This window comes from Haliaeetus albicilla, chromosome Z (assembly GCF_947461875.1).
Source record: "Haliaeetus albicilla chromosome Z, bHalAlb1.1, whole genome shotgun sequence".
NCBI classification, from domain to species: domain Eukaryota; kingdom Metazoa; phylum Chordata; class Aves; order Accipitriformes; family Accipitridae; genus Haliaeetus; species Haliaeetus albicilla.
The window spans coordinates 15,481,738-15,493,820 of NC_091516.1; the positions used below are offsets into that span (position 1 = coordinate 15,481,738).

Consider the following 12,083-nt stretch of genomic DNA (forward strand, 5'->3'; position numbering starts at 1 on the left):
CAAGCTTTCTGCACGGAACTTGTTTCTTCATTAGGAGAAAAACTCAAAGGAAGATGCTGAGAATGGAGCTTCAATCAAGTGGGTGTGAATTAAAGGAAGAAAAGAATAAGGTAAAAGTGACAGTTAAATAGATGTTCCCTGAACTAATGGAAGGTCCAGAAAGCCAATATAGCCTGGAGGAGGTTGTACTGGTAAATGGAGGAATGATTGGTTCCACAGAAATCACTCTTTTTTGAACATTTTGTTGTTAAAACCCACATTTTAATATCTGAAAAGTTCATTAGTTTGATAGGACTTCAGATCTTTGCCCCTGCTTTGAGCAGGGCAAGTGGCTAGGTGATCTCCAGAGTTCGCTTCTAGCCTTAGCTCTTCTGTAATCCCATGAAGATCTGCAGATTTGTTGTCAGTTCGAGCCCTGGATGTCTTTTAAGAACAGTTCAGAAAAGGCCTTAGTTATACCCGAGTGATATATTATTTTGTCCTTATTTATTTGACCCTAAAGTCTCTTCCTGCCATTTTGTGTGAGGATTAAGTGGTAAAAACTGTTTATACATGAGATCTAGCTTTTTTTTTTTTTTCTCCTCCAGTCTTTTGTCATTTGCAAAACTTCAGTTTTTTTAACATCAGGTAACTGGAAAAATATTAAATATTATGAAGTCTGCAGGAATCAACCAGAAATGTGCTTAAAGTTGATTCCCTGTTTAGTTAAGTCTTAAGACTCATGTTTTAATCTATCATGTTCTTGCATTGCTCTAGCTATAAACCAAAATGTTGTGTAGTGCTAAATCAGGTATCTTACATAAATCTTTTTTTCATTTAACCGTATTACTCTTATGATCCAGATTTTCAACCTAATCCTAAATTAGTTTAAGACTTTTATTCAGTACATCCATGACTGATACTAATTATCTCAATCCTATTTTAATTTTCTTGCCAAGTTCTATATTACAGTTATTTGGATTGTCACCTTTTTTTTTTGTAATGGTGCAGTGTTAGCTTTCTTCTAATCTTCCAATACTTTCCAGCATTTTAAGATTCACTGAAATAAAAATTAATGGTCCTTAGTATGGCTTATTCAACTTCCTAAATTCTTGGGTGTCATTTATCTGATCTGCTGGTTTAAAAATATTTAGCTTTAGTAGATGATGTGTTAACATCTCTCTTTAGATACTGTTGGACTGCAAAGTATTTTCATCATGTGACTACATAATCTAGATATCCTTTAAGAAATGTGGCAAAATATTTATCAAACGTTTTTCTTTCTCCCTATTTCGTGTTCTCACTGATTGTGGCATTTCCAGCTAGTGTGGGTCCAGTAACAAGGTGGAAGTTAAACATTTTTGTTGTTGTTTTTCGAAACAAACTCCTTTCTGTCACCCTTTGTTAAACTACATGGCCTTTCCTACCCCCTGTGTTTATTTGCTTTTCTTATCAATCTCTTACAGTTTATGACTTCAGGGTTTATAGCCACTATTAAGAGAAGTCTTCCATTATGTCATTGGAGCCAGCTCCTTTTAGTTCCCCTCTCTGGCTGTGGTTTAGTGAACAGCTGAGCTGGGTTGATGATGTGTTGCTGCCAAAAAGGGGAGGTCTCATTTTTCTGCTTTTAGGTTGGGAATTCCTGTGCCTGGAGTTTGCCAGACCCCATTGCAAGCTGGTCCAGTTGGCTTAATTCAGCATAAATATTTTCTTCTTTTTTTTTTTCTGGGTTCGATATATGTCTGGTTGGTGAGTTAAGGTCACTCATAAACAGATATGATGCATGCCAGAGCTGGTACAAGGTGTGGTGGGTGAAGATGGAGAGCATGGCCTATGTTTTTTGGCAATACTGAACTGTTCAACTGGCTCATCGTGAAGCTGTAGCCTAAGCCAGTTTGGTTGGTTTTAATTAGTGTAGGCATCTCAATCATAGGATTAGTGCTTTATGAGCATCTAGAAAATCTAAAAGTTGACCTTTTGAAGTACCACCTGCCCATACTATTTGAACATGATTATAAACAACAAATGCAGTCAAGTAACTTGGTTGTCACCAATATTTTGTTGTGCAGTCCAGCCAGGCAGTTTAAGATGAGGTATAATTTATGATTCTTCATTTGGCGACTGCATCAGAGAGTGTTTCATTTATGTTTGTTTCTTTCCACAACCTCTATGCTTCAACCTGCAATTTTGAGCTCACTTTGGGGCACTACAAATGAATTGCCCATGATCTGCTCACAGCCAGCAAGTGTGGGAGCTTCTGCAGAGTTTAGGACCCTCCTAGAGGAAAGCAGCTGCTGTACAAAATTATTAGAGCACAGAATTTCTTAACTCAGGAAAGCAGCAGGCCAAAGGGAGTCTCCAAGCTTAGATATGGCCGACAGCAGATCACTCCAATGCTAACAATATCTCTCTAAGTCAAGGTGTAAGCAAACTGTAAGTAGTTCCAAGATGGTCCTTACCTGCAGCGCTGTGTGTTTCTGATTTAAAAGTACATCTTGACTACAGCAAGGAGGTCTCTTGAATCTCGGTGTAGTGTGCTTTATTCTGGAAGGATGGCACCAGTTTATTCACCACAGAAATACTCCCACATTATTTTTAACATATTCCTCACCTTGACCCAATTGCTACAATTACCATAGCTGGATTAGAGAGATGACAGTGGAGTGCGTACAAGATGCTGAGAGTATTCTCTGTAGAGCCAGTAAAGCCTGGGGAGAACACTGAAAGATGTACCTGATTGATCTAACATTCATTTGAATCATTATTTGCAAATGTGTGGTTAGATCTGGTTGTGTATGTATTGTAAACATAGAATTCATGTGTGTCTTTAACTACAGCTAATGGCAGCAATAACAATAAAAAACCTACCTTGCTGGTAGAGAGGTGAAGAAGGCTTTGCTAAACATTCATGGTAGATATAGAGAGGCAAGTACAGAATGCCTTAAAAAGTCTAAGAGAATAGAAGATCCTTTAACTAAAGGAGAGTGTCTAGAAGAGACTTAACAAGAATTTTAATGCAGTTGGATAACCCATCTTTGGACTGGACAGATGGGTGATGGCAGATATTGTTGTTCACCATGAACACTAACCAAGTTCTTAAAAATATTCTACTGTTTTCTTAATTCCAGAAATAAACAATAGATCACGGGGGTTCGAACGTAGTAGTCGGAAACTCCAAATGTTACCAGTTAACTTTTGCAGGGTTGATGTAGAAATCTGTCTTGTGTTCAAACTGTGTTGTATATGGCACAGTGTGCTGTGAATGCTTTACAGCTTCTGTGAAGAAGACATAGCAGGCTACTGGTGCTGATGGACATAGGAACAAGGTCTTAAGATTTGCTCCAGATGCTAAAATGGCTTGTACACTGCTGCGAATAGTTGAAATAGTGAACATGCCTTCTGGCTACTACTGCTCCTGCTGTGTGTTGGTACAAACACACACTTACCTTTACCAATCACCTGGATAGGAGGTATAGCTGAGTCAATGTTCCCCTGGGCTGGGAATGACTCTTTAAGGGTAAAGCTCAATTTTTGCTTATAAACTGGTGTCAAGGTAACAGTTACCACTATTAGATGCAACATTTTTGAAAGCTTCTTTTCAACTTGTGACAACTGTTGGTTTTTCCTAACCATGGGTAGCATGAAAAGCAGGAGACTGTGCTGTTGCTGCCTACGCAGGTGATGAACTGCTCCCTGAAACACAAATTATGGTTTTACTCTTTTTGACCAAAACCAGGTTATTGTAGGACTGTTTTAAGCTGGATGATTCCTTGGAGGAAAGGCTAGAAGATGTTGTTTGCTAAAAACCTCTGAATTCTAATGTGTGTTTTTGTGTTGTCTCTTGGGGATCAGCTAGCAAAAGTGCTGCCATCTTGAACAATATGGAGAGGTCATAGCTCAGGGAAATGGGGGTAGAGGTTCCCCACCTTTCCCTCTAGGAAACTTGTTGTTGCCTGGAAGCAAAGGCAGATTGCTTGGGTGAACTGTGCTCCCCATGCTCAGTCAGCACTGAGTGCAGTAATGCCAAGTTCTAGCTTATAGCTACATAGACAGTGCAGCGTTCCTTGCAAGGGAAGATATCCTGCATGATCTCCCACAGTAATAAAGATACAACAGTTTTGAGAAGTTTGAGGGTCTCCTCAAATATCCTGCAAAACACCAAGAGAATAGCTGTAATGGCCCATCACCTTTTTTTTTTTATTTATTTTCAACTTCTTTATGGGAAAGTTGTATCAAATATGTCTTCTCCCCCTTAATCTAAAGGGAACACACTGGAGCCTACATTTGTTTTTTCATGTAATTTCCTTATTCTGTCTCCTGTGAGTGTAGTGTTTGCTTTATATTACCTAGAGAAGTTATGCCAAATTAACAGTTTGTCTGAGGATGAGTTTCTTGTTCTAGATGTAGAAGATCCAATTCTTAAATCGAGCAATCATCTTCTGCGTTTTAGACCTTAAATAAAACTAAATTTATTCTGTCTTCTCACTAGAAGTGGACATCCAACCTACTGTTTGTTATCAAGTGACTCAGAACATGGAAATGGGATTTCAGCAGGAGAAAAGCTGCAGCAGCATTTGGCCCGTACATGGGAATAGATTGGTGAGACTTCGGAGAGATGTCAGCTGCAGAGACGGTAGATCACAGACTGCGACACTCCTCCTGTCGTCACATACTCGAGTACTTAGTGTGTGTTGTAAATCTAGGAACTACTCAGAAGCAAGAAGGGACTTGTACACAGAGGCTGAGGGATTCTGGCGGGTGGAGGAGAAACTTGCATTCAAGAATGAGGTCAGGTACTTAGTCAGGGGCTGAAAGTTGTGTCTGTTTGGACTTTGGTCCTCTGTCAAAATCCACAGTCCCGTAAGGCTCCAGAGGAATAGAGTGCAACACAAGTGGAAGGTAAATAACAGGTTTTGAGCTTGGGTTGTTGTGTTTTGTTTTGTTTTTCCCCTTCCTTCCCAAGTTGTATTGGTGCATTTTGCCTGGATGCAATGTCTTATCAGTACTAACACTGGGACAGCTTTAATATTTCTGTATTAGTGATGGCTATTCATATAACCTACCAATGACAGTAGTGGGAAGTGGAAGGGAAGGCTGTGGATATTACATAAGGAGTTTATCTAATTACAAAGCAGGAGGGGACATCTGGAGGGGAGAATCAGCAATTGTTGTAAAAATGGGCTGCTTCATTTAACCCCAATGAAGAAGGAATTAAGTCATTGCTGAACACATTACCATTGCTAACTTTCTGGAGCAGAAAACATGACTTAGGAAATGAGAACTTCAAGAAGACAGATTGGGTGATGCTAAGAGGAAAAGCTGAATCATAATCAGAGTGGTGTAGTTGGCATGATTTATGGTTTGTGATTATTAACCTATTTTTTAAAAAATAAACAAACAGCTGAGTTTTAATAATGGGAAAAAAAAGTTCAGTTACAGAACAAGGCTTTTTAAAAAGTACAGCTGGGACAGTGGCAAACAAAATCATACTTTAGGTTATAATAATTAAAATAACCATCCCACATTTAAAAACAGAAACAATGGATTCCAAAGGAAGTGAAAGCAGCTACAGAAAATGCAGAACTTGAGTATTAAATGTTTAATAAGTAATCCAGAAGAGGCCTCCCATGTTTTTAAGATTATTCTTTAAAGACCATATGCTTTCTATTGATTATTGAATGAACTAAGGGAGAACTTAAAAATCAACATGCCAGTAAACATGGTAGTGTAATAATATGCAGAGTTGAAGATAAACATTAAGTTTTCAATTAAGAGGCCTGGTAATCAGTCCAATCAAGGGCACCACACAGTAAATATGTTATTTGCTGCTTTAGTACCTTGAACTGTTTTTAGCTTACTCTATCCTTGGAGGAATTCCTGAGTTTTTTTCTTGCATGCTCTGAAGTAAAATTGCCCTTTCATGACAACTGAAATGGAAACCAATTATCTAGCAATTCCAAGAAAAAAAGGTACACATATATTAAGATGCCTATCTTAAGCTTCTCAAACACATAGGACCTGAAACGTAATCCTTTTTGGCATGATGCAAGACCTTCCTTTCTAGTTAGATAGCAAAACCCACCACACTTGTAACTCCCATGCTATTCCAGTTGATAATCAAATATCTTAGCTCCTTTAAATACCCTACATAAATATTATTTGGCAGTGGTAGAGGTAGTCAGTTATCCCTGAAAACCTACCTGATCATGTACTTAGATAATCACAAACCTGCTTGAGCGGTATAAATCCAGTTTATAGTAGTTGTGAGTCGTATGTGGGCACTGGCTTACAATAACAAAAGTCAAATGTTAACAGAAGTGCCAGAGCAGTGATCTCTGACACTTTAAGTTCAATGAATGTTAGATGAACTGAGCAGTGTTGTACCCTTTTACATCCCTAACCAGTAACTGAGGATGCTGGTGGAGTAGAAAGGAAATGGCTTGTGAACTCTCCATGCTCACATGTCTGTTCTTTGGCCATTGTTGAAGACAGAATACTGGGCTAGATAGACCATTCAGTCTGACCATTAGGCACTTGCATTCTTCACTCCTGCCTTCCAGCAGAAGATAAGAATCAAGCCCTTGGACTATTGCTTTTCAGCATGACAAGAATGGTACTTACTGCAGTGATATCCATTCAGCTGAGAAAGTCAATTTAATAAGTCATTACTTACAAAACTTATACAGGCTGTGGTATTAGCAGGAAGGAGACAGATTCAAACGCATTCGTGGAGTTTCAACTTTTGTTTCTATGCTCACAGCTTAGAAGGACTATTCTCAGACTGCTGAAGTAGCACTTAAATTGCCTATTTTGTTGGACTGGTGGAACATGAGGAATCAGAATTACTTTAATCTTGCCACTGATTTTTCTCCTGTGCACTCAACAAAGTATAGGCTTATTAAGGAAGTTAGGGAATGTACAGCATTGGATAGCACTATCTATGAGACAGCAGCTCATGTCTACAAAGTCGAGATTTTTTCTGATAAACATATCTGCAGTTTTGCTTAATCTAAGTTATTAATTAATCATATCAATTTAGCAAAGGCATAAGCCATTGTAGACATCTCTGGCATTCCAGTTTAGTAAAGATGCAACTCTTTGCAGAAGTCATCTTTTCACCCACCTTCGCTGTGGTGTTTTTTAAATATATAAAAGAGTTCGTATAGTAACTCTATCCCTTATCACTTAAAAATCAATTAACATTTTTTAAATGTTCAATACAGGCATAGTTTTGTTCTACTGTCTTATTGCTTAGAAGGTCTGTGGGACTAACTGCAAAAGTATAGGCAATATAAATCAGTATTTAAATTATATATTACATGTTTATTATGGGTGCAAATTTCTTTAAAATTTACATTTTATGAAAAATCAGAAGTATTTACAATTTTTGTAAGATAAACTTGTATGCTCTAATTTACAGTCTGACGTAGTAACAATTCATAAAAATTCAGATCCTTTAGAGTTGTGTTTACAAATTAATTTTCTTAGGAGGCAGCTACAACGGATATTGCTGTATACACAAGCAAGAACCAGCTTGCTACATATGGGTTTTTTATCAGATAGCTACATGTACTTTTTACATTGTTTTTGAATTTCTTTACAAAAAGTCTATATAAACTTGTATGGCTTCAAAATTGTAACCTGCACCCAATGCAAATGTATGTATAATCACCTGAATGAAGGCTAGTTTAAAAGTGCTGAAACATAACTACTTCATTTACCTTCAAAATGAAAGTTAATACTTGATTAAAAATAGCAATACAGTTTGGGGTTTTCATTAATAAAATATTGTCATGTTAAACACAGTTTGATTGCAAAGCAGATTACAATTAAGATTCCAGTAAAAAGACGGTACCATATTATGAGTTAGAAATTTACCATTTATAAGATTAGCAAACTAAGAGCCAAATATACTTTTCCAATCAAATCTACAGTATGGTATGTGCTTAGTGCTAACAATGGAACTCCTGTCTGCAAAAGTTTGTAGTATACATTAGAGTTTATGTAGCCTCTACAAAGCTTAATTTCTTGTAAAGTTTCAGCAGTCCAATTCATTACTGGTTTTGTATGAATTAGTTCAAGCACATTTTATTGTTTTAATGGAGAATTTGAAATAGATACTGGTATTCAAAATGGTCATATGAAATTCCCATGTGCAGTTTATTGAATTATTTTGCTCCAATACTTGATTTTGGCATTGAAAAAACACTTGATAATACAAATACATAAAAGATTTCGTAAATTAGTGACTTGCTTTAAAAAACATTACTAGTATGTCACTTCCCTGTGCTTAGGCTGTGGCAAGCAGATTAGATGACAATAAAAATAGTAAAATTGGTGGTTATAGAAAAAATTTAAACTAATAGAAATAGCAGTACTTGTCATCCTGCTGCCATAAAATACCCTTCTAAAATGCTATTCCTCCCAAAGTACTATGTTTACATTCACATCACACAACCCTAAAAGCACTCGAAGTCCAAAGACTTGCAGTCAAAGTGAAGGGAAATGCTGTTTGCTTCTAAAAGTTTGCTTTTACCATATTCAGTGATTTTTCAGGATTCTCATCTTTGGTGACGTTAAAGTTACTATCTCAAAGTTTCCAAGTCCTGCATGATGCATCTTCCCTTTACTACAACTGTATTTATTGCAATTACCCCATGAGGAAGTAATCCAGTATTTTAAACTTCTTTTAAAACAACCTCCAGTTTTTGCAAATCTGCCTTCTACATAAATCCCAGTCAAAGGAATTTTTCGAAAGTTGTGTGTATTATACAAACACTGTGCTTTCTTGATGAAGAGCCAGACTTTGAAAAAGGAAGTGAGGCACATGAATAACAAATTGGATAGGCACAGGCTTTTTAAAAAGGCACAAATGTTATGCAATTCATATAAAAATAAATTAAATCTACAGCATTAATTCAAACAATCACAACGGCCATAAAGTTTACCAACTGCAGAAGTAAATCTCTGCTGTGTTTTGCAATTTTGTAACACATTGCACTTAGGAAAAAACCCCTATATAAACCAACTTACATGTTAATAATATATGATACATGGGCATCAAGTTACATTTCTTTTATACATCTCTAACTGGGCTGGTTTTGTGGCATGAGTGGATAGAAGAACTGCATGAGACTTTGCCTCTGCTTTCTTTAAAAACTGGCAATGAAAGAATCTGAAAAAATAATATTACTTATGGAAAGCTCAAATATTTCTTACTTGCTCTCCTACATTTTTAGGTTTAATGTTTACAGTATAACATACAATTTCATACTTTCATTACAGCTATGGATTACTGTTTTGATTTCATCTATATAAATTTACTAAAATTTCAACAAATTTTCCCAAATATTGCCATTGATCATTTACAGACAGTGTTGAAGTTAACTTCAGTGCTATTATAAAGTAATAAAGTTTGAAAAATGACTTTTAAAAGTGCATTTTCTGCTCTGTAGTTCAGCCTCAAAGTAGGTCAACATTTTGAAAAAATTAATGCATGTTAAAATAGTGTTTGAAAAGTAGAGAGGACAGAGTGAGCTGCTTGCACTCCTTTGATCCAATGACTTTTCACAAGTACGTCAGCAGTCTGCCATATACCGTCCTGCAAGATAAAGGTAGGTTTTTTGCAGTCAGTAGATAAAACAGATTTTGTCACTATTTTCCTGGGAGCAGTTTGAGTAACTATGGAAAAACAAAAAACCTGTGAAACAGTTTTCAGTCATATTTTAATGAAAAGTAAGTATTTATGCATCACTTATTTAACAGTTTCATATTTTATAATTTAACACTGTAAAATATATAATATTAATTTGTATATATAAGCATGTCAGTGTCTTACCAGTGGCAAATCTCTTCTTAAGGAGGGAAAGCCGATAGCCAGTGCCTACAAGCTCTACATCTACTCCTGAAAGGGTGCTTCCTTCACTAATGAATTGCACTGCAAGTGTTGCTGGTTTACTGGGTCCTTCTGAAAGTTCAAATTTTGCCCTGAGGGATCCAGAACCTATAAAAACAACAAAACCGAAAAGCTGGTTGTTTTGCAAGAACAAGACAATCTCCCAAAATTTTTAGTAGTAAGAAGTGAAAGTAACATGGTGACCTTTGAGATCTATTCCTAGCGGCAGTCCTACATAAATTTCCAAAAGAGATGAGAGTAAAAGTCTGTTTTTTACAATAATCTGTTTAAGACAATGACTAGTGAATGATTTAAAGAGAACGATACACATTTCTGCAAGATTATACAGAATGTGTGTATCAGCCTGGTATTCACTTATTACCTGATTGGTTCCTATAATCATCATTTATGTTTGCTGCTCTGTAAGTACTTACTACCACCTAGTACATCAGAATATTTAAATGTTGTCACAATCTGTCTGGATGAATGTACATGAACAAAACCATTGGAAGAAATGCAGCTATACAGTAATGTACCCAGAGGAAAGAAATTTTTATTTTTCCAATAAACACAAGGTCTGATTAAATACTTTTCCCCACAAATTTCAGTTGATTTTTCAGAGACAGTGGTGAAGTGTCATCACTTTGATGCTATTATAAAGCAGTAATAGTTCAAAATTACTTTAAGTACATTTCTGTAGTCAATGCAAGGCATTTAAACACCACCCACCCCCAACATAGTTACTAGTCTCTTTTTCTGGCTCTTAAACAAGACTTTTCTGTTCTTGCAAAATATGCTGGGGAAAAATGAGATTTAAATAATTAGTAATGGAATAATGAAAGTAAAATATTTTTACTTCTTCAAAACAACTTGCTATTCCTAGTTAATAGGAACTGCTAAATGATGAGGAAAGTTAGTAACTGAAATGTTACTGGGGTAGAAGCAGGAATTAATGAATTAAATTGTTTTATGTAATGGCTTGTTCTGGATAAACTTGGCTTAAGGTCCATTTGATTTCTTCAGTAGGTCTGTCATAGCTTGGGTAAATTGGAACTTCTTTCCACTGCAAGTATGGAAACTCCTATATTCAAGTGTTCTGAAAGTTTGGTCTGTGTTTTATCTCTGTCTGCAACTGACAGCTCACATAATGTGTTGGACCATAAAAAAACCCAAACCTTTTTACCACCCTGTACACCAGAATAAAGAAGACTTGAAGACATTTCTCCTAATATTAACAGTGTGCAACTTGTCCCTTTTTTCTGTAAGAAAGACCAGCATAGTATTACTTCCTCTTACCTACTGAATTGTGAGTACTATGTGCTTATACTCAAAGAAAAGGGGAAGAAAGATGGTGCGAAGAGAAGGGAATATAGCAGAAACAGTAGGATATGTGCAAGTCTACTGAACACACACAAGATGCAATCTGTATCACTGCCAGCCCATTTTATGCTGCTCTGCAGGTATACAGTAACTCTCCTTCTGGCTGCATTTGTGTTTTAGTATGATTTTTGATTTTAAAAGAAGCTCCACAGTTTGGAAAAGGGAAAAAAAAGAGGGCTATCCCTGCATAATCGTAATGGAAGACAGATGGCAAAGAACTGTGAGATCAGTGAAGGACAAAGTACACCAGACTACAGCAACAACCTCAGTCAGATGAAATTCTCTCTCATTTTGTTTGAATGATGACCACAACTTTGCAGCCTTTGCAGGAATCGAAGTCTTCCCTTTCCCAGCTTGTGGCTATACTTACAAGCCATACTTACAAGCAAATCTGTGCTTTCATAATGCCCTTCACGAAATTCTTAACAGGGCTAAAAGCCTTTCCTTTATACCACGAGTTCATTTCTCCACAGAGGCTCTGAGGATGAGATGCTTCCCTTTGTGTCCTGTTTCTCTGCTTCAGAAAAACACTGCACCTGCAGAGGCTACAAGGGCTGTGCCATCAACTACACCTCATGGAAAGGTAGCTGGGCAGAGGACAGCTATTGGTACCTTACAAAATGCTATATAAATTACCACTCTGAGCAGATGTGCGTAGATCCATTTTCTTCCTGGAGTTGTATATGGTCAAAACAAAGACCCTCAAAATGTTCTTCAAGAATCATCTATTGTTGAGTCTATCTCAGCACAGGACTTTTGGATGTTTTTTTTTTTCTTCCCCCAAGTTCTTCCACTTACCTCTTTCTACTTTATTTCAGTTGTCAGTGTG

General features: G+C 36.7%; 1 protein-coding gene across 4 annotated transcripts in view; it reads right to left on the reverse strand.

Moving 5' to 3' along the window:
- Positions 1–7,281: 7,281 nt before the first annotated feature.
- Positions 7,282–12,083, reverse strand: part of FCHO2 (FCH and mu domain containing endocytic adaptor 2) — a 96,262-nt gene continuing 91,460 nt past the window's right edge. For all 4 annotated transcript variants that reach the window (XM_069776010.1, XM_069776009.1, XM_069776012.1 and 1 more), the window contains 2 exons: positions 9,818–9,982; positions 7,282–9,580 (listed from right to left, as the gene is read on the reverse strand). In XM_069776010.1, the coding sequence (XP_069632111.1) occupies positions 9,558–9,580; positions 9,818–9,982 (188 nt within the window). In that variant the 3' untranslated portion in view covers positions 7,282–9,557. The remainder of the gene's footprint in view (positions 9,581–9,817; positions 9,983–12,083) is intronic.